This window comes from Bidens hawaiensis, unplaced genomic scaffold (assembly GCF_021521415.1).
Source record: "Bidens hawaiensis isolate Kalapana, Puna unplaced genomic scaffold, B.hawaiensis_p1.1 tig00020028_1, whole genome shotgun sequence".
NCBI lineage: Eukaryota > Viridiplantae > Streptophyta > Magnoliopsida > Asterales > Asteraceae > Bidens > Bidens hawaiensis.
In genome coordinates this window covers 94464-118649 of record NW_027493043.1, presented here as the reverse complement: position 1 = coordinate 118649, position 24186 = coordinate 94464, and the positions used below count along the sequence as shown (strand labels likewise).

The window sequence follows — 24186 nt, the reverse complement described above, 5'->3', positions numbered from 1 at the left end:
CTCGGCTTCGGACACCGGAGCCTCGGTAAGGAAATCGGCTATTACCTATCCCTTGAAGGCGGTTCTTGGTTTGTATTCGATGGAGTATTCTCCCAGCTCTATAGCCCATTTGGCTAACCTTCCTGATATCTCCGGTTTCATGAGTATTCGCTGAAGGGGTTTGTCGGTTATCACCTGGACTTCATGTGCTTGGAAGTACCGCCTCAGCTTTCTTGAGGTAAAAACCAACGACAGCACCAGCTTCTTAATGGAGGAGTATCTCTCCTCCGGACTCTTTTAGGTTCAACTAACGAAGTATACAGGGATTTTCGCCTCTTTCCTTTCTACCATGAGTGCAGAACTGATGGTTTGGTTGGTGCACGACAGATAGAGAGTCTGCTTCTCCCCCGGCAGAGGTGAGGTAATTAAAGGGAGTTCACTTAGGTGTGATTTTAATTCCCGGAAGGCCTCATCCGCTTCCGAATCCCAGTAGAACTTTTTCTTTTTCATACATCTTCTTAACACTTCCATGAACGACAGGGTTCTATCTGCGATTTTGGAGAGGAATCGGTTCAGGGCGACCAACCTCCCATGTAGCCTCTGTACTTCTTTGATGTTCTTGGGTGGGTGCATCTGGGCCACCGCTTCTATCTTTTCGGGGTTTGCCCGAAATCCCTCCTTGGTGACGAAAACTCCTAGGAACTTTCCCTCCTCCACCCCGAATGAGCATTTACTCGGATTGAGTTTCATGTTGGCTTGTCGAAGGGTGTTGAAAGTTTCCTTGATATCATCTAACATCTTCCCCTCATCCGTGATTTTGATGACCAGGTCATCCACATAGATCTCCACATTCTTCTCTTTTTGATGATCAAACAAACGGTCCATGAACCGTTGGTACGTAGCTCCAGCATTTTTGAGACCGAACGGCATCTTAGTGTAGCAAAAGGTTCCGTCATCTGTGTAGAAAGAAGTTTTCTCTTAGTCTTGGGGGTTCATTTGGATTTGGTGATACCCTTTATACGCGTCCAGGAAACATCGGAGTGGATATTGGGCGAGGGACTCTATCTTCTTTTCAATTTCCGGGAGAGGGTAGGAGTCCTTCGGGCATGCTTTATTCAAATCTTTAAAATCAATACACATACGCCAACTGTTGTCGCTTTTGGCAATCATCACTGGATTTGCTATCCAACAGGGATATTTGACTGGTCTTACTATTCCTGCCTGTACTAGTTTGGCAGTTTCTACCCGGACTGCTTGGCTCTTCTGGAGCCCCAAATTTCTTCTTTTCTGCTTGATAGGTTCCATCCAATGAAACTCATCCAAGGTGTGTTGTGCCAATGTTCGGGGGACCCCCGTCATATCCTTGTGAGTCCACGCGAATACATCTGCGTTGTGCAGCAACACTTCTTTTAGACCAGCCTTCCCTTTATCGGATAGCTGCGACCCTATCCTTATTGTCTGTTCAGGATGCTCCCCGTTGAGAACCCATTTTTCCACTCCTTTCTTTCCTTGCGTCTTTTTGGTGACACTAGCTATGATTTCCGTGGACGACCGAACGGTAGCTATTCCCTTAGGAGTAGGAAACTTTATATATCCATGTACCGTAGATGGGACCGCCCTGAGCGCTTTCATACCCGGTCTGCCTAGAATGACGTTATACTTGGACGGTGCCCGGACTATGGAGAAACGGAGGCATACTGTCCGGGTTCTCTCTCCGTATCGGAGGGTGAACGGTAAATTGAGAGATCCCAATGGCTCTACTACTTCTCCGAAAAACCCCATTAATGGGCATATATCTTCTTCCAGCCTTTCCTGGACGTCTCTTTGTAGCCTTAGAAAACAGTGCTCGTACATCACTTCTACCCCGCTGCCTCCATCAACGTGCACTCTAGCCACTCGATGTCCGGCTATGCTAGCCGATATGTTCAATGGCATTTCCCGGGCCTCACTTTCTGTTATGCCAGGAAAATGGACCTCAGCATTCATCCACGCTGTGTTCATCAGTGGAAACTCCTTTCTTACCGCATTGTAGGGTCTTTCGAGGCTTCCATCGCCCTCGTCTCTTCTTCGTATCATATCTACGAAATGCCTGTCTCCGTCTTCCTCCTTTATTCTGGGTGGCGGTTCTTTAGCCGGGGGGGGGAAGCTGCCCGGTCTTTAAAGCTACCTCCCATAATCTTTTTAGCTGAACACAATTTTTCATGGTATGGCCCGTGCACTTATGATAATTGCAATATCCAGACGGGTTGGGCTTATATGCTTGTTTGAATGGGCCTGGTGTTCTGACGGGGTATTTAGCCTTATCGGCTACCAAAACATCTTCTTCTATCGGGCTCACCTTTCCTCCGTATGGGGGTCGGTATCTACCCCCCTCGGGCCTGATGCTGGGAAATCATGGGGGATGATACGTAGTGGAGGGTACGTACCCCGAATGATTCCCCGGAGGTCTGTATGGGGTGAAACGGGTTCTATAAAATGGCGCTCGCATCTTACCTGGACTGGCGCTCGGAACTTGCCTCCTAACGGTTTAGGACCTCCCTTATTGGTCTCCCATTCTCGCAGTTTGGATTATGTATCTTTCCCCCGAACAAAAGCTCGAACTCGATCCATCAGTTGGTCGAAAGTAGTGGGGAAATCTTCCCCTAAATTTTCCGTGAGTTGGGAGATCCTCATCCCGTTTATGAACCCACTAACTTTCATAACCTCTGGGACACCCTTGATGTTCATGCTTTCTGCCACGTAACGATCCATGAACTGTTCCACCTTCACTTCATCCCTTCTCCGGATATGCAGGATTTCATTAGGGTTTCTCATGGCTTTTCTCTGTTGGCTGAAATTTCGTAAAAATTTTCCTCTTAGCTCTTCGTAGCTATCTATACTTCCTGGCTCCAGACTATCAAACCACACCCTCGCTCCTCCAGAAAGAGTCTGGGGGAACATTAAACACCACGCGGGCATGGTCCATCCACTGACCATGCCTGCACCTCTGAAAGCATGTAAGTGGTCTTCGGGGTCTTGCGTCCCGTCATATTTATCTGTCGTGGAGGGGTACCGTAGCTTCGGAGGCAGGGTGGCCTCAGCTAATCGTCGGGTGAATTTCGACACGTCAGAGGTATCTGAGGGACGGTAGGGGGCGTCTAGGGTGCTAGGTATGGATTTTTCCTTACCTTTAACCGAAGATAGAAGGGTTACTAGTGATTCCAAAAGGACTCCGGGGTCCTTGTCAGTCGTTTTCTCCGGCTCTTCCTCATTCTTGGACTTTGGGGTATCGAACAGCAGACGTGTCCGGACTGCTGCGAGTTTCTCTTCTTTTTCTTGCTCCTCTAGACAGGCCTTGAGTGTGTCTCTATGAGCCCGTATGAACTCTGGCGTTATCTCCCATTTCTCCCCAGAGGCTGTGTCTTTCTCCCGCTCTCCCCTCGCATCCTCCTTCTCTGTCTCGTCCTCTATTATGACTGGACCCTATAACTGTGGACTCATTTCCGTTGGCTGTCCTGGGCTGAAGCCCTGAGACGTTCTGCTCTAGATTTGGATCAACCATCTTCTTCCAAACCGTGGCGTGGGACTTCCTAGTTGCAGAGGTCCCACGGATGGCGCCAATGTAAAAACCTCAAGTGAATCTTAAGTGAAAATCTGAGTAAACACTTGTTTATGAGAAGTTTTATATGAATGTTAAAGAGATGGTTGATGCGAAAGATGTATTCTCGATGTTCTGCCTTTACAACATACAAAACCCTTTACATATAGGGGGTCAAGGGAATCTTCTCCCCTTGACCGTTATCCTAGAGTATACCCTATTATCCAGTGGTTTATCCCTGGTCCCTTGACTTGAGCAGGCTTCCCTCTATTGTCCGCTGGACATTTCCCCTTTTGCCTCAGACATGCGTCATCCCGTCCTCATGCTCTAGACTCAACAAGGACCCTTTAATTGTTGACTTGTCTTTTTGTCTTAGAGGGCTTCAGGCTTCCGGAATCAGGCTCTGTTGCTTTGGGCTTCTGGGATTGGGCTTTGCTGTCTTGGGCTTCTAAAATTGGGCTGGATCCTAGGTAATCTCTTCATGTAACACGAATAACAAATTGGGGGATTGTCAATTTGGTTAGTGATATAAAATAAAAGCAACAATCCCAAAATTTGATGTAACTAATATACAATGTATATGCTGTATTTTTATAGATAGTTCACATATTATACTTGGGCATATTTTTTATATTTGAAAATTTCATGAAGTAGGTGAAATTGAAATTTTTGTTTGAAAAATGAAAAAGTTTATATTATCGAAATATATTATACACTAGTTTTTATCCCCCGTATTACGAGGTCGTTTTATTATTATTTTTAATATTTATTTATTTTTTGAATTTTTATTTTTTTTATTGTATGAAAGTTAATAATATACTTATGGTTTAATATTAGATTGTTTCACAAATAAATGAGATGTTATAACCCGGTTTAAAAACTATATGAGTTTGATGGGGCCCAAGGCCCGTTTATTTTTTTACTATAAAATTGTTTTTTTTAATTATAAATAACATATATCTTTTTTTTAAAATAAATCAGATATTAATTTTTAGTATATTCCTTTTTTTTTTAATTATAAATAACATATATCTTTTTTTTTTTAAATAAATCAGGATTTTTGTATCAAATATTTGGTGAGATAAGTTTTTTATTTAATGAGATGTTATAACCCGTTTAAGAAATATCTGGGTTTGATAAGACACATACCCGTTAATTCGGGTCAAATGTGTGACATTCGTCAATTTCGGGTCTCGAATAGTATTCGTTTTGTAAACTTTTATTATGTAAACCGACCCGTTTTGTAAACCGACACTTAGGAAATAATCAAAATGAAGGATTTTATGTTACAACATAATTTTACACTTGTTGGTCTTCAAAACATTCATTTCGGGCTTTAAAACGCTTAAAAATCACTTAAAACGAACTTCGAGGGCCAAAACTGCCATTTCTGAAAATATTGAAAAATCAGGAAATCCACCCCGTCACGCCACGCGACGGGGGACCTCTATTCCGGTCGCGGGGCGCAATGGCAGACCTGCAGCAGCTACGGTTTTTGTTGTTTTGTGTTCGTTTTTTACCCTCTTTGCATGAAATTTCTTGTGTTACCCATCTTTGACCACCAACATTACCCTATATAGACACCACTATTCTTATCTATAATTCCCTGCTACATCTCTCATTTCTCTCTCAAAACATCAAAGATTCAAAAGGTTGTTCATAGTTGTTCTTGAGTGTTTGACTTCTAAAAGTCAAACTAAGTTTAATCTTTAATTCTAACTTGTTCATCTAACATTATTAATACTTGTTTATGGTGGTACAATATATATATAATATCACGCCCCTTGTTACCTTTGATAGTTTCTTCTCCGGTTCTGATCGGTGAGGTTTCGGACCTTGTAAGGCAATGCTTCATGGAGGACTACGTGTTCTTGATATATAAAAACTTATATAACTTGTTTATACATATTATTCATGTTTAACTTCTGCACATTTTAGTTTGTTAGTCACAATTAAAAGTCTTGGGTATGTGGAGACCATCGATGAACTCATTGTGAGATGGAAACCGAACCAAACCGAACTTTTGTTAAAAAGACTTGTTGTTGACTTATTTAGTTGTAGAACTTAAATATTTTCATTTGTATATTATTATACAAGATCTATGATATATGGGTATGTGGAATCCATCTATGAACTTGTTGTGAGATGGAAACCGAACCGATCCGATTTTTACTCGCTTAAGACACACAAATGTGTTTTTAGCTATCAAGACTTGTATATTTCTTTAAAAATAGTTTACAAACTGATTTTTATTATTTTCTTAAGTACTTGGAAATGTTGGATCCAACTTTTTCTTATAACAAAGTTTGGACCGACAAAACCGAACACTCGCTTAACGTACGTTGTTAGTTCTAAACAACAGATCTACATACTTGGTTAAGTCTTATAAAGTTTTTGTGAGTTATCTCATAACAATTAATATTTTGGAAAGTTGACTTTGGGTTTGACCATTAGTCAAGACCCGAACCAACATCCCGAACACTCGTTAAAGACCCGTTTTAGTATCTTTAGCCCAATGGAACTTGCATTTTAGCATTTTCCCCACCTTATTACTTAATATTGGTTAAGTAAATATTAAGGTTAGATACTTTAAACCGGTTTCGAGCAAACTTACATTTTTTAAAAGGGTTATTATTATAAATTCTTAAATAGTTACATTTTAAACCTTGAACTTTAATTGTTTACTTTTTGAAACAATTATTTTATTTAAAGATCTTCAAGACAACCTTTCTAAATCCAAGACTTTCTTTTATTTAGGCTTCATACGTTAAACTCGTCGTTCCGGTAAATCTCTAAATAATCAATCTTTCAAGTTTATTACTTGAACGTGAGTAACTTCATACCCCGTTTTCTATCTTTTGTTTTGGGGGTGACATTTCATCTTATCTAAACTAAATGTTTCATACTTGGATCTTAAACCACAATCGTTGTTGTATAGTTTACTTGAATAATTTCTCGATTTGGTGTTCTATGCTTATTTGCCTATGTGTTTATCGCTTTTGGATGGTGGAACTATAAATCCTAGACCATTTGGCAACCCCTCATGCCAAGGTGTCGTTAACGTAATGCAATTAACGACAACTATAAAATCCTAAACTATTTGGCATCCCCTTATAGTTGGGTGTCGCTAACTTGTTAGCGATAACTATTTTATCCAAGTTTATAGCTCTTATTTAATGTTTCGTATACTAGTTTTGTGAGTTTTCTTACTATATACTATTGTTGCTCAAACTTATGAATTGCTCACCAACCTTTGGGTTGACAAACTTTATTTTATGAAATGTTACAGCTTTACATCTTGGTTGATTTTGGATGCTTGATGAAAACGTCACGAATACCATTAGGATATTAGCAAAAATGAACAATATTTGAATTGCTACATTTTGTTATATTTTGTTTAGACTTGTTATGAATATTGTTATGTGACATTTTCGATGTTGTGAAATGAAATGAGTTTATTAAATATTGTCGCTTTAATAGTGTCATGTGCTTATGGGCAATCGTTACACCTCGGCATGTTCCGCTGCCTTTGGTCGGGGTGTGACAGATTGGTATCAGAGACATGACAATTAGGATAGGTGGTTAGACGTAACGACCTAGAATTGTTATGCTTAGGGTCCTATATGTGTGCTTATACGTGTTTACTCTATAATTGATTGTTCATATCGCATGTTATTTATTTATAAACTTTTTTAAAATTCACCAATATCCTAAATGTTCACATACACACACTTTCATAGTATTTCCAAGGTATCCTTACCTTAAAACGCAAAAATTAGATTTTCATTGTGTTTTATGGATTACAAGATTAACTTGGATCCCGTTGTTTCAAATCCCTTAAAGGTTGCGTTTATTTCGGGTTTGTAGCCATCATAGGAAACGAGACATTATAAAATGACCATTTGACAAAAAGATTCCAAGAATCGAAGGTGATATACTTACCTGGGATGGTTGAGTTATAATGCTCGTTTTCTAGGCCATAAATCGTGTTATAAAGTCAATACTTTAAGTAGTCGAATGCTAGCGTTCCGGTCGCCATCCTTATTTTCGGTGTCAAAACAATAGAACTGCGGTGGTACGTGTTCTAGCGTTTTGACATGACGTTGTATCTCGATTTATTGTGTTATTATCGTTATTTGAGTCGAAAACATGAAAAAGTTTCGGTGGTACGTACACATGTTTAGACTCCAACGTGATGTTTTATAAACTTTTTAGTGTTGGGATATTAAGTCATGGTGGATCATGCACGATTTTCTCGACTCTATAAATCTCAAAATCTCAAATTTTCAAGCTTTAACCATCTCAAAATATTTTACGTTTGTTTTCGGTTTTGTTATTAATAAACAAAGTTTTATATATTTTACCTAACGCTAACATCTTCTCCTTACTAACTCTAGGATTCACAATAAATAAATCAAACTTCATCCTATTTTATATTTTTTATTTACACCTTCATATTCATTTATTTTACCCAAAACTTATCCATTTTTTTTTCTTTATAATCTTTTAGCATGCCTCCGCTAAGACGCCAACCGCGCAAGAATTCCACCCGACGTATGGCCGCTCTCGTCGCCAAACAAATGGCCGCTATGATTCCCGAACTTATAACCCAAATCCAAGCTACCCTACCCGCACCCGTTGTTACACCCGTTGAACCCAAACCCGCATCCTACCTGCTTAAGCAATTTACTAGTGCTAAACCGTCCGAGTTCCATGGAACCAATTGTGCAACTACCTTGTTGCAATGGTTCGAATCGACCGAGAGTGTGTCCCAACACAGCGAATGCCCCGACGAAAAAAGGACAAATTTCGTGTCAAGCATGTTTAGAGAAACCGCTCAAACATGGTGGTGTAGTGTTATGCACCTCCAAGGTTCGGAAACGGCTATGGCTTTCCATGGTCCGATCTCAAAGCACTCATGATGAAGAAGTTTTGCCCCAAGCACGAACTTCAAAAACTCGAGGAGGATATTTGGAATCTTAAACAAGAAAGTGGTAATAACGCCGCTTACCCACTCCGCTTCCATGAGTTGAGCATCCTTGTTCCTCATTTGTTAACCCCAACCGAACGTGAAATCGATAAATACATTGGGGGTTTACCAATGCAAATCCGGGACTCTGTCATGAGTAGCAAACCCGTGACCCTCGAGGATGCCATCACTTTGGCCGACGCGATGTCGGAAAATCACGTGAAAGCGGGTACCCTCACCATTAAGAAAACGACCGAGAAAGCCAAATCCGAGCCCGCTCCCCAAGCCAAGGTTGAACCCGCACCACAAGCCATCAACTACTTCAACTCATCCCGTCACAACAACAACAACAACAACAAAAAGAAACCCAAGACCAACTACCGAAACCATGCCGTCACCCAACCTCAACCACAACAACAAGCCCAAACCCTTCCCCAAAACCGAAGACCTTATGTTGGTAACTCCCCGATATGTAACTCGCCGTGTCGTCGTTGTACAAATTGTAACCGACTTGGTCATTTCCCTAACACATGCCGATCCACCCAACGAAACCAACCCAACCAACCTAACCAACCGAGAAATTTTCCCCAAAATGCCCAAAACCACTACGCACCCTACCCACCAAACCAACCCCAACAACCCCGAGCTTGCTTTATTTGTGGCGATCCAAACCATTTCCGATACAATTGCCCTCGTTTAACCTTTGCCAACCAAGCTCAAACCGTAACCATACGATACTACCAAACACAAGCTTACCAAGTTCAAACCTATCAACCCCAACCACCCCAACTCAATGCACCACTCATCCAACCCATCCAAGAAATCCAAGCACCACCTCCACCTCCACAACAAGCGCCTCAAGTCAATCATGGCAACCAAGGGCGATTTTTCATGATGAACGCGAATCAAGCTCAAGTGGAAAGCGATGTTGTAAACGGTATGTTTTTGGTGAACCATCATTTGGCATCTATTTTATTTGATACTGGTGCCGATAGAAGTTTTATTTCTTTGAAATTTGAATCGAAAATTGCTATGCCTCGAACTAAGCTTTCCCGACTGTTTTCTGTTGAAGTCGCCAATGGCAGTTATATTACCATCAACTCCGTCGTCCGCGATTGTACTCTTATCCTTGCTAACCATAAATTCTCCATCGATCTCAACCCGATGCAAATGGGAAGTTTCGATGTCATAGTAGGCATGGATTGGTTATCTTTGCACCGTGCCGAAGTTGTTTGTTTCGATAAATTCATTCGCATTCCGCTCGCCAATGGTAAAATTCTCAAGGTCTTTGGAAACGCTACTTCTCAAAGGCTACATCTTATGTCGTGCTCCCAATCGCAAAATTACTTACGCCAAAAGTATGTTCCGTTTTTAGCTCTCTCGGTGACAAAAGACAATAAGGAAAGGAAAATCCAAGATATTTCCATTGTTCATGATTTCCCCGATGTCTTTCCCGACGATGTTACCGGTTTTCCTCCCGTTCGTCCGATTGAATTCCAAATCGATCTTGTGCCCGGCGCAATGCCCGTGGCCAAGGCTCCTTATCGTCTAGCCCCGTCGGAAATGCAAGAACTATCAAATCAACTCGAAGAACTTTCCGATAAAGGTTTCATTCGTCCAAGCTCTTCTCCTTGGGGCGCTCCCGTCTTATTCGTGAAAAAGAAGGATGGTTCGTTTCGTATGTGCATCGATTACCAAGAACTTAACAAACTCACCATTAAAAGTCGTTATCCTTTGCCACGTATCGACGAACTAATCGACCAACTTCAAGGCACAACTTGTTTCTCCAAAATCGATCTTCGATCGGGTTATCATCAATTGCGTGTTCACGAAAAAGACATTCCGAAAACCGCTTTTCGTACTCGATATGGATATTTCAAAATTTTGGTTATGCCCTTCGGGTTAACAAATGCACCCGCGGTATTTATGGACCTCATGAACCGCGTTTGCAAACCATTCCTTGACAAATTCGTTATTGTCTTTATTGATGACATCCTTATCTTTTCTAAATCCAAAGCTGAACATGAACATCATTTGCGTTCCATTCTCGAGCTCCTTAGAAACGAACAACTCTATGCCAAGTTCTCCAAATGTGAATTTTGGCTAGAGGAAGTTCAATTTTTAGGACACATCGTAAACGACAAAGGTATTCATGTTGATCCCGCTAAAATTGAGGCCGTTAAGGATTGGAAAACTCCAACAACTCCCATGGAAATTCGATCCTTCCTTGGTTTGGCCGGATATTATCGGCGTTTCATTCGAAACTTTTCTAAGATTTCCTTTCCTCTTACCTCCCTCACTCATAAAGAGAAACCATTCGAATGGGGTACGAAGCAAGAGGAAGCTTTCCAAACTCTCAAGGACATGCTTTGCAATGCTTCTATTCTAACCCTTCCCGATGGAAATGACGATTTTGTTGTATTTTGCGATGCCTCTCATCAAGGTCTTGGTTTTGTTCTCATGCAACGAGGTCAAGTAATCGCATACGCATCATGACAACTTAAGGTCAACGAGAAGAACTACACGACTCACGATCTCGAACTTGGTGCCGTCGTTTTCGCTCTCAAAATCTGGATACATTACCTTTACGGTACGAAATGTGTGGTTTTTACCGATCATAAAAGCCTTCAACATATTTTTGACCAAAAAGATCTCAACATGAGACAACGACGATGGGCCGAATTACTTAGTGATTACGATTGCGAGATTCTCTACCATCCCGGTAAAGCGAATGTTGTAGCCGACGCCCTAAGTCGAAAGGTTAATGTAAAGTCCGTCCTACTCTTAAGCGTCGTCGTTCAAACCGATCTTCAAATTCGTATCTTTCAAGCTCAACGTACCTCCGTCGAAGAAGGTATATGTACGACGAAATGTCATGTGGAGCCGAACTTCAACTCGAAACCAAACCCGATGGTCTTTTGTACTTTCTCAATCGTTTGTGGGTTCCTAATCGCGATAACCTTCGTACTTGTATACTTGACGAAGCTCACAATTCGCGATATTCCGTTCATCCCGGTGCGGATAAGATGTATTTCAATCTTCATGCTACCTTTTGGTGGCCGGGTATGAAAAAGGACGTAGCGTTGTTTGTATCTAAATGTCATACTTGCTCAAAAGTCAAAGCCGAACACCAAAGACCTTTTGGTCTACTCGAGCAACCACCGATTCCCGTTTGGAAATGGGAAGACATTGCTATGCACTTTATCACCAAATTACCCAACACTTAATAAGGCAACGATAGCATTTGGGTGATCATCGATCGTTTGACCAAATCTGCTCATTTCATTCCGATCCGCGAGAAGTATTCTGTCGAGCAGCTTGTTCAAATCTATGTTCGGGAAATCGTGTGCCGACACGATTTGCCATTGTCTATCATCTCCGATCGCGACGCCCGTTTTACCTCTCATTTTTGGCGTTCTCTTCAACAAGCTTTGGGAACACGTCTCGATCTTAGCATCGCTTATCATCCTCAAACGGACGGTCAATCCGAACGTACAATCCAAACACTCGAGGATATGCTACGAGCGTGTGTTCTTGATTTCGGTAGGAATTGGGATTCTCATCTTTCGTTCATCGAGTTCTCCTATAACAATAGCTACCATTCTAGCATTGATGTAGCTCATTTTCAAGCTCTTTACCGTCGTAAATGTCGATCTCCAATTAGTTGGAACGAAAACGGTGAAACTCAAATCACGGGACCCGAAATGTTCCAAGAAGCTACCGACATCATTGATCAAATCCGTAAGAACCTCTTAGCCGCTAGAAGTCGTCAAAAGAGTTACGCCGACAAACGGCGAAAACCGATCGAATTTAATGTTGACGATCTTGTCCTTCTAAAAGTATCTCCTTGGAAGAGGGTAGTCCGTTTCGGAAAGAAGGGTAAGCTAGCTGCTCGGATCATTGGTCCTTTCAAAATTCTTAAGCGTGTTGGGAAGGTAGCTTATCGACCCATACTACCGCAAGAACTTGCCGGTGTTCATCCGACATTTCATGTTTCGAATCTCAAAAAGTGCCTAGCCGAGGGTAATCTCCATATACCTCTCGACGAAGTACATGTCGATGAGTCGATGATTATGGTTGAACCACCCGTTGAGATCATGGATCGCAACGACAAGAAAACCAAACGTAGCCGTATTCGGTTAGTCAAAGTTCAATGGGAATCACGGCGTAGCGCGGAATTTAATTGGGAACGAGAAGACTCTATGAAAGAGAAGTATCCACATTTGTTTGCATCATCATCTTCGTCTTAATTTCGGAACGAAATTTTCTAAAGTAGTAGATATTGTGACATTCGTCAATTTCGGGTCTCGAATAGTATTCGTTTTGTAAACTTTTATTATGTAAACCGACCCGTTTTGTAAACCGACACTTTAGAAATAATCAAAATGAAGGATTTTATGTTACAACATTGTTTTACACTTATTGGGTCTTGAAAACATTCATTTCGGGCTTTAAAACGCGTAAAAATCACTTAAAACGAACTTCGGGGGCCAAAACTGCCATTTTTGAAAATATTGAAAAATCAGGAAATCCACCCCGTTGCGCCGCGTGACGGGGGACCCCTATTCCGGTCACGGGGCACGACGGCAGACCTGCAGCAGCTACGGTTTTTGTTGTTTTGTGTTCGTTTTTTACCCTTTTTGCATAAAATTTCTTGTGTTTAACACCCATCTTTAACCACCAACATTACCCTATATATACACCACTATTCTTATCCATAATTCCCTGCTACATCCCTTATTTCTCTCTCAAAACATCAAAGATTCAAAAGGTTTTTCATAGTTGTTCTTGAGTGTTTGCCTTCTAAAAGTCAAACTGAGTTTAATTTTTAATTCTAACTTGTTCATCTAACATGATTAATACTTGTTTATGGTGGTAAAACATATATATAATATCACGCCCCTTGTTACCTTTGGTAGTTGCTTCTCCGGTTCCGATCGGTGAGGTTTCGGACCTTGTAAGGCAAGGCTTCATGGAGGACTTCGTGTTCTTGATATATAAAAACTTGTATAACTTGTTAATACATATTATTCATGTTTAACTTCTGCTCATTTTAGTTTGTTAGTCACAATTACAAGTCTTGGGTATGTGGAGACTATCTATGAACTCATTGTGAGATGGAAACCGAACCAAACCGAACTTTTGTTAAAAAGACTTGTTGTTGACTTTTTAGTTGTAGAACTTAAATATTTTCATTTGTACATTATTATACAAGATCTATGATATATGGGTATGTGGAATCCATTATTATAGACGTCTTGGGTATGTGGAGACCATCTACGTTGTTGTATACTTTACTTGAATAATTGCTCGATTTGGTGTTCTATGCTTATTTTCCTATGTGTTTATCGCTTTTGAATGGTGGAACTATAAATCCTAGACCATTTGGCAACCCCTCATGGCAAGGTGTCGTTAACGTAATGCAATTAACGATAACTATAAAATCCTAAACTATTTGGCATCCCCTTATAGGTGGGTGTCGCTAACTTGTTAGCGATAACTATTTTATCCAAGTTTATAGCTCTTATTTAATGTTTCGTATACTAGTTTTGTGGGTTTTCTTACTATATACTATTGTTGCTCAAACTTATGAATTGCTCACCAACCTTTGTGTTGACAAACTTTATTTTATGAAATGTTACAGCTTTACATCATGGTTGATTTTGGATGTTTGAAGAAAACGTCACGAATACCATTAGGATATTAGCAAAAATGAACAATATTTGAATTGCTACATTTTGTTATATTTTGTTGAGACTTGTTATGAATATTGTTATGTGACATTTTCGATGTTGTGAAATGAAATGAGTTGATTAAATATTGTCGCTTTAATAGTGTCATGTGCTTATGGGCAATCGTTACACCTCGGCATGTTCCGCTGCCTTTGGTCGGGGTGTAACACCGCGTCTTAAACCCTATTAAATTTTAGCCTAATATACTAACTTAGAAAGTATAAGGACCAAGATTGAACATTTTGAAAATCTTCACCCATCACAGTACACGACGGGGTAACATTCAACCCATCGCGTATCGCGATGGACTTGCTGAGTCAGTGGACACGTGTCCAACAACGTGTCAACACGTGGCACGATATGACAGGCCACGTGTCACCACCGCATAAGGCGGAGTAAAAGTGAGGCGCCGCGATACGCGACGGGTCACCAAGACCCTATTGCGTACCGCGATGGGGTCCTGAATTCATCTATAAAAGGGGGTGACGGGCATGAGCTCCATTCATCCCAAACACACCTCCATTTACACGAACTTAACCTCGAAAGGTGTGCCCCGTTGCCGTAACAAGCCGACGTGCCATTTTCTCGTAATTCGTGCAAGGAACGAAGTTATAACCAAGCTAGCAATCGTATAATCGAGTAGATCAAGATCCTGCCTTTTTCTTATTATCAATCTAAGTATCCAATCTAAGGTAGGATTTACGTTTAAGTTATTTGAATTATAGCTTAGAACGATCAACCAAGGCTATGACCTTGAAAGGTTTTATAAACATTCATAAACTAGTATTCATAACATTACTTCATAAATAAGTAATGTCAATCAAAGATATATTTTAACGGGCATGTAGTAACTGTAAGGGTGATATCATTAGTAGTAAGTTTCTTGCCTAAGGAAAAGTAATTCGTACAAATCCCAATCAACCGAGGGACCTATTTACTTACCTGGAGAAACTTACCAACGTGTTATGACCTATAAGCCAAAGCATGCTAAATCAAACGTCACATAAAAACTAAGTGTTTTTCATTCACAAATCAAAGATAAATGATTTCAAGGTTAAGCTTACAATCATAGCTTAATCATTCAAAACATTCATACGAACCTATTTATGTATAGGATAAATATCATTCACAATCAATCAATCAGTCAAGGTTTCCAACACCAACGGTACAGGTGAATACGTTAACCTTTTCAATCAGTCAAAACATATTTATACTCGATAAGATGAACAGGTGTTTGTCTTAAAGGTTCAGTCAATATTTTCATGAGATTATGTGATCTCTAAAACGTTATAATACAAAGTAGAGAATAAAATCAACTCAGACCGAATACACATATGTCTGGATCCAAACATAACTGTTTAGCCTAATCATTCAAAGGCTACATGGCCGTGGGCTAATGGTTATAACTAGCTTCCCATTAAGGGCTACGTGGCTCAGGAATAATTGTGTGTGTAGGGCAGTGGTACATAGACTAGAAGTAGAAAGGCTTCTGCTAAGCTTGTAGAGAAAACTATATTTGTATTGTAATGTCATTCAAATGTTTTATAGAGTCACACGTGTTCACCAGCATATAGCTGACGTATTTTTCCAACCCATTGCAGGTAACTAAGCATAAGTAGCATTAACAAGGATTGGAGTCTTAATGAAGATAGAAGTGCGTTCAAGATGGCTCTGTTTTTGATAACTAAAAATCCTTGTAATACGGAACATATATTTTGTAAACTAATACTCGGGTGTTTAATTCACGAGTAAATTTTCAATGTAAATTAATATAATATTCCAACCTAAAGTCTTCCGCTAAAACTAACCCATAAACTCTGATATATTTACAAAACAGGTACCAACTTGTGGTCACACGCCTAGGCCCTAAGTCGGGGTGTGACAGGTTGGTATCAGAGCCATCGGCTTCAGCGAATTAGGTATTAAACATTAGTATCTAAGCTTTAACCATTAAATTTATTGTCATTATTCCTATTACTATTTCGTAGGGATAAGATAGGATTGGTAAACCTCCTATCCCTAAAAATAACTAAAGTGCAGATGTCTTACACTAATTATCTTGGTCATAGGCGCCGAGTAGCAATCCGATCAAAACCAACAATCAACTACGAACCATCCGATATGGAGAGTAGCAATAGTTATTATACTAGCTTTTTCAATCACAATCAACCGATCATTCCAATGTTACCATATGGGTGCCAACCCGTGTATCTCCCAGGAAGTCAGCAATGCCCAATCGAAATATCCGACAACACTGCTGACAATAATCCTCAGTACTACCCATCCGACATTCCCACGTATCATCCTTCCGAGGAACAAGAAGTACAGAGTAAGATCAAACAGGAGACTGAATCCGAATCATCTAGCTGGATGAATTGTCACTCTGACCTACGGAGATGGCAATTCGGATCACCACCATTAGGTTATCGATACAAAATTCCACCTACCACTGCAGAACCAAGTCGTAAGCCAAATATGAGGGTCATCTTACCATACAAAAAGAGATTACTTCAATCACCAATCAAGAATCCTTATGAATCGGAGGAAGAACCCGAGGAAGAGGAGGATCCAGAGGAAGAAAATGAAGAGGACGAGAATTTTTGTTTTCCTCCTTATAATGGACCAAGACCTTCAATATCACAACAAGCTAATGAAATCCGCGAGGAAGCAAATCTCATCGAGGAATTTTACACTACCAATATCCCCGATGAAGAAATGCATACATATGTTGCCAACCCGCATCTCTATCCACGGGAGAACGCTTATCTCTTCCCAGCTGCATCCGTACCAACAGGATATCCTAACCCACCAAATTCAGTGATGGATGAGCTAACGAATGAGAAAGTTGACAGAAAGAGAATGGGAAAGAAGATAGTTAAGAAATGTGGCAAGATGATAAAATCTTGTTAAAAAGTGGATTAAGGATTAGTTACGTACTGTTGTTAACTGTTATGTTTTCTTTGTAAGATAAATAATGTATTATAAAGAAAGTCTGTCTTTTCTCTTAATTTTGTTTTATTCATGTAACAGCATGTCTAAAGCCAACAGTAATCAAGAAATGCAAATAAATAATAAAGAAAAGTCCGTAGCACAAAACATAAACAAAGAAAAGACTGTAGCAGCAAATATTCAAGCGACACCAAAAGACTATGTGCTCGGTATTCGCGATTTAATCAAAGAAGTTGTAGCTCCACTTTATGACTTAATGAAAAATGATCAAAGTCGAACCGCCTCTCATTCTAATAAAAGAGCAAGTCAAAGCAAAAGTGAATCCGCTACTTCAAAAAGAGAATCAAAGAAAGAATCTAAAAAGGAGTCGGAAAAGAAAGAAAGTAAAAAAGAAAGAAGTGATGAAAGTTCAACTGCTGAAAACGACCTCCGTGATAAAACCAAAAAGTTAAAAATACACGAGGGTTGTGATTTCAAGGTGTTCAAAGTGTATAACCCCAAAGAGTTCCATGGGGACAAGGGAGCGATACACACCCTACGATGGTTGGAGATGGAATCGATTGTGCTGATTAGCAAGTGTACGGAAAATGAGAAACTGTAATATACCTCCCAGATGTTCAAGGGGGAGGCATTAGAGTGGTGGAATACCCTGATCGGAATCAAGGGTAGAGAAAATTTATACAATCTGGACTGGGCAACGTTTAAAGCCATGGTATTGAAGAAGTTTTGTCCAATAAACGAAATGGACCAAATTCAGACTAAACTATGGAACCACAAAGTTATGGGAACCAATCTCAAGGAATATAACACCAAATTTCTTGAGTACTACAGAATTGTACCTCATTTGGTCACTCCTGAAATCAATAAAGTGACGCGCTATATCTACGGATTGCCAATAGAAATCCGTGACTTAGTCCGTTCACATATGCTGTCTTCGACGGAATCCGCTATGGAGTTGGCCGGGTATTTGATGGATGGGATGATAAGAAATCGGGATGAGAAAAAGAATGATGATAGCAAAACGCCAGTTGGAGGAAAAGTGAGGAAAATGAGAAGAAGATGGAAGGGGCGTTTGTATATAATCGCCTTGTGTGTAAGTCATGTGGTAGGAGACACTTCGGAAGATGTCTTCGGCCAAAAAACGCGGTCATATGTAATTTCTGCAAGACACCTGGTCACGTGGAAGCTGACTGCACGAGGAAAGCAGTGGTATGTTTTGATTGTAAGGAAAGGGGGACATTATAGTAATGAGTGCCCAAAGAAAAAGCCGACGACAATGGTGGCTAGAGCAAGTGGTAGCGGTGTCAAGACCGATGCCAAGAAAGGAAACGCACGTGTCTTTATGTTAGACACCCAGAAGGCAGCAGATATACCGGAAGTGATCACCGGTACTTTTCCTATTAATAATGTTTATGCTAGAGTATTATTTGACTCAGGTGCAAACCAAAGTTTTATAGAATATAAATTTTATAGTCTATTAAAGGAGCCCTTAGTTAAATTAGATAAACATTATGAAGTCGAGACTGCTGATGGTAATATAAGTAGAATAACCGAAGTCTTAAATAATGCCACAATTTCTTTAGCAGATCACGTCATACCTGTGCGATTATTACCCATGACATTGGCATGTTTTGATGTAGTTTTAGGTATGGACTGGTTATCGTATAATCAAGCCCGTATCTTATGTAATGATAAGGCTATTGACATCCGAACGTCTAACAATAAAACCATTCATATCACTGGAGACAAAGAAGCGGGAAGGGTAGGAATCATTTCTAAAATAAAAGCAAGTAGTTGCTTAGGTAAAGGATGCCTTGCATTCATGGCCTATGTAACTAAAGAACCTGAACCCAAGAAGATGGAGGAGGTGCCAATCATGTCCGAATTTCAAGATGTATTTCCTGACGAGTTACCAGGAGCCCCGCCAGATAGAGAAGTAGAGTTTAGAATCGACCTTATACCGGGAACTTCACCGATAGCTAAATCTCCTTATCGTCTAGCACCTACGGAAATGAAAGAACTAAAGAAGCAGTTAGATGAGCTTTTGGAGAAATGATTTATACGACCAAGTTCGTCACCATGGGGAGCTCCAATTCTGTTGGTAAAGAAGAAGGACGGATCGATGAGAATGTGCATAGATTATAGAAAACTGAATAAGGTCACAATCAAGAATAAGTATCCACTTCCAAGAATTGACGATTTGTTTGATCAGCTCCAAGGAGCGAGTTGTTTTTCAAAGATTGATCTTAGATCGGGTTACCACTAGTTGAAAGTACAAGAAGAAGATATCCCAAAGACAGCCTTTAGAACCCGATACGGACATTATGAGTTTATCGTGATGCCTTTCGGACTCACTAATGCTCCGGCAGCTTTCATGGACATGATGAATCGTATTTGTAAACCATATCTTGACAAGTTTGTTATCGTCTTCATTGATGGCATTCTTGTTTACTCAAAATCCAAAGACGGTCATCAAGTTCATTTCAAGATCATACTTGAAACCCTAAGAAACGAGAAATTGTACGCCAAATTCTCCAAGTGTGAATTTTGGTTAACCGAAGTTCAATTTCTTGGACATGTTATAAATGAGAAGGGTATTCAAGTAGATCCAGCAAATATTGAAGCAATAACTAAATGGGAGAAACCTAAAACGCCGACTCAAGTCAGAAGTTTCCTAGGCTTAGCCGGTTATTATCGAAGGTTTATTCAAAAATTCTCCTGAATAGCTGTCCCATTAACTTCACTCACAAAAAAATAAATTAAGTTTGAATGGGGAAACAAGAAGAAGCATTTGAAACACTCAAACAAAAGTTAACCAATGCACCTATCTTGGCCTTAACAGAAGGATTGGAAAACTTTATCATTTACTGTGATGCTTCGCACACAGTAATGGGATGTGTTTTGATGAAAGGGAAGAAAGTAATTGCTTATGCTTCAAGGCAGTTAAAAATTCATGAAAAGAATTACACCACACACGATCTTGAATTAGGCGCTATAATCTTCGCGTTGAAATTATGGCGACATTATTTGTATGGTGTTAAGTTCATTATATACACTGATCACAAAAGTTTGAAGCATATATTCGACCAAAAAAATTAAACATGAGGCAAAGGCGTTGGATGGAAACACTTAATGATTATGATTGTGAGATCATATATCATGAAGGAAAGGCGAATGTTGTGGCTGACGCCTTAAGTAGAAAAGAACATGAGAAACCAAAGAGAGTCCGAGCTCTTAGATTGGAACTCAAAGTTGATTTAGCTAGTCAGATCAAATAAGCTCAGAAGTTGGTAATGGAAGAAGGAAACATTAAAGCTTAAAAAGAGAATGGTACAATCGACCAGTTAGTCAAAGGAAGTGGTGAAATACTTAGACTCGGTACTTGGATTTGGGTACCGATGGTCTGGAGTTTGAGAAATAAGATTCTAGAAGAAACACAAAAGTCAAAGTATATGATGCATCCGGGAAGTGACAAGATGTATCACAATCTAAAAGATGATTATTGGTGGATCGGGATGAACAAAGATATTGCTTTATATGTAGCTAAATGCCTGACGTGTTCTAAAGTGAAAGCTGAACATCAAAAGCCGTTAGGATTACTACAACAACTGGAAATCCTGATATGGAAATGGGATATGATAACTATGGATTTCATCATGAAGTTACCTAAAACTTCTCGTCAAAATGATGCGATCTGGATTATTATTGATAGACTTACCAAGTCTGCCCATTTTATTCCAATACAAGAAATGTTTAGTATGGATAAGTTAGCACACTTATAAGTCGAAAACATATTATCCTTACATGGTGTGCCGCTATCCATCATTTCTGATAGAGATAGTCGTTTCACTTCAAATTTTTGGTCAAGCTTTCAAAAGGCTATGGGGACTCGATTAAACTTAAGTACTGCATACCATCCCCAAACTGGTGGCCAAAGTGAACGTACAATTCAAACCATAGAATACATGCTTCGTGCCTGTGTTATCGACTTAGGAGGAAGTTGGGACACTCATCTCGCGCTAATGGAATTCTCGTATAACAACAGTTATCATACGAGTATCCAAGCAGCACCATTTGAAGCATTGTATGGGCGTAAGTGTAGAACACCTGTATGTTGGTCTGAAATAGGTGATAGTCAGTTGTCAGGACCCGAAATTGTTCAAAGAACCACTGATCAAGTCATACAAATCCAAGAACGATAAAAGGAAGCAAGAGATAGACAAAAGAGCTATGTGGACGTTCGTCGCAAGCCATTGGAATTCAAAGAAGGCGATAGAGTATTATTGAAAGTATCGCCATGGAAAGATGTAATAAGATTCGGGAAGAAAGGGAAACTAAGTCCACGTTTTGTGGGACCATTTAAGATACTTGATATAATCGTACCAGTTGCTTACCGATTAGAGTTACCCGATGAAATGAAAGGCGTTCACGATGTGTTTCATGTTTCCAATCTACGAAAGTGTTTAGCTGACGAAACTCTTACTATGCCATTAAAAGATGTTAAGAACAATGAGAAACTTAAGTTTGTGGAACAACCAATTCAAATAGAAGATAGTATGATAAAGTTTCTCAAGCACAAACGACTCAAGCTCGTGAAAGTCAAATGGGATTCCAGACGAGGACCCGAGTATACGTGGGATCTCGAGTCAGAAATGAAGAAGAAATATCCCTATCTATTCCAATAAATCTCGAGGACGACATTATTCAAAAGGTGGGGAGGATGTAACACCGCGTCAAAAACCCTATTAAATTTTAGCCTAATATACTAACTTAGAAAGTATAAGGACCAAAATTGAACATTGTGAAAATCTTCACCCATCGCGGTACGCGACGGGGTACATTCAACCCATCGCGTAACGCGATGGACTTGCTGAGTCAGTGGACACGTGTCCAACAACGTGTCAAAACGTGGCATGATATGACAGGCCACGTGTCACCACCGCAAGGCGGCGTAAAAGTGCGGCGCCGCGATACGCGATGGGTCACCAATACCCTATCGCGTACCGCGATGGGGTCTTGAATTCGCCTATAAAAGGGGGTGAAGGGCATGAGCTCCATTCGTTCCAAACACACATCCATTTACACACACTTAACCTCGAAAGGCGTGCCCCGTTGCCGTAACAAGCCGACGTGCCATTTTCTCGTAGTTCGTGCAAGGAACGAAGTTATAATCAAGCTAGCAATCGTATAATCGAGTAGATCAAGATCCTGCCTTTTTCTTATTATCAATCTAAGTATCCAATCTAAGGTAGGATTTATGTTTAAGTTATTTGAATTATAGCTTAGAACGATCAACCAAGGCTATGACCTTGAAAGGTTCTATAAACATTCATAAACGAGTTTTCATAAACATTACTTCATAAATAAGTAATGTCAATCAAAGATATATTTTGACGGGCACGTAGTAACTGTAAGGGTGATATCATTAGTAGTAAGTTTCTTGCCAAAGGAAAAGTAATTCGTACAAATCCCAATCAACCGAGGGACCCGTTTACTTACCTGGAGAAACTTACCAACGTGTTATGACCTATAAGCCAAAGCATGCTACATCAAACGTCACATAAAAACTAAGTGGTTTTCATTCACAAATCAAAGATAAACGATTTCAAGGTTAAGCTTACAATCATAGCTTAATCATTCAAAACATTCATACGAACCTATTTATGTATAGGTCAAATATCATTCACAATCAATCAATCAGTCAAGGTTTCCAACACCGACGATACAGGTGAATACGATAATGTAACATCCCAAAATTTCCATAATAATATTTTAATATATTATTTGTTTTAACGGAAGAGAATTTACCCGAGTTAGTAAATAATAAATAGAGAGATAAGTAGGCTAGTAAATGGAATTGATCATGGACAAAAAAGGAAAGATGGGCCTTAGGTCCATGGGCTTAAGGGAGTATAAATACCCCTTAAACCCTAAATCTTTCCATTTTCATCCATACATTCCATCATATTCTCTCTACACCCTCAAAACACACACAAGCCTCCATCTTACGGCCGCAAGTAAGAAGGTGGTCCAAGACCGAGATCGAGCGTTTATTATTGAGAGATCTTGACCTCAAGAGCAAGATACAACCCGGAAGTTCATAGTCAAGCTAGCCGTGACCGTAGGAACATCTAAAGGTACGTTCCTTAACCTTAAATGTTACGTTTTTATGAACGGTTTGCTATGAAACTTGAACATAGACTAGATTGGGTCTAGACAAATCATAAAGTTTCAAACTTGATGATTAAGATGGACGAAATACACTCATGGGTATAAACGGTTCCTAAAGTAAACCCTAGATCTAGCCTAGAACGTTTTAAATCTATAAAGGTCTAAGATTTATGCCTAAAACGGGTTAGATCTATATAATGATATAGTGACGAGTGAAAAACGGTTATGAATAACGTTATATAGGGGTTAAAGGTTCATGATTTGAACCGTAGAACAGTTAATTGGGCTAAAAAAGAAATGAAAAAGATAGAAGGATGAACTGAGCTGGGGGTTCTCGGCCAGGATTGAGAATCCCTGGTCAAACCTTATGGTTCTCGGTCAAACTGGTAGTTCTCGGCCACGAGTTCTCTGCCTTGGAGTTCTCGGCCAGGAAGGTTCTCGGTGACCAAGAGTTCTCGGTCACTTAACGATTTCGGTGGCCATATATTCTAATGTGGTGGTATGCTGGTTTGAGTGCATCTAAGTATACCCATCTCAAAGTTTTCAGACTATGGTAATCCTCCCTAACCATCGAAATTCGGTTTCACCGTTTTTCAAATTATTATATATATAAAAACTGCTAAAGAGGACTATCAAATCTAGTTGGGCCTATCGACACATCCCAAGTTTAGTGTGTTATCTTTATTTAATCTCTTATATAATAGTAGTTCTAAAAAACCAATCTCAAATTTTTCTATCATTTTCCATTATCTGCAAAAATTTCATTAAAATTCGGGACATTTTTCAAAAAAAAATTATTATTACTATTT

At 39.8% G+C, this 24186-nt stretch overlaps 1 protein-coding gene across 1 annotated transcript; it reads right to left on the bottom strand.

Annotated features, from left to right (window-relative positions):
- Nucleotides 1–957: 957 nt before the first annotated feature.
- LOC143559728 (uncharacterized) lies at nt 958–2055 on the bottom strand. Its single transcript, XM_077048214.1, has one exon. The coding sequence runs from the start codon at nt 2053–2055 to the stop codon at nt 958–960; it is 1098 nt and encodes a 365-aa protein (XP_076904329.1).
- Between the last annotated feature and the right edge of the window lie 22131 nt (nt 2056–24186).

Bases quoted from the DNA above. Each gene is read 5' to 3' on its own strand.
- LOC143559728 (XM_077048214.1), bottom strand. From the start codon at position 2,055: ATGATACGAAGAAGAGACGAGGGCGATGGAAGCCTCGAAAGACCCTAC.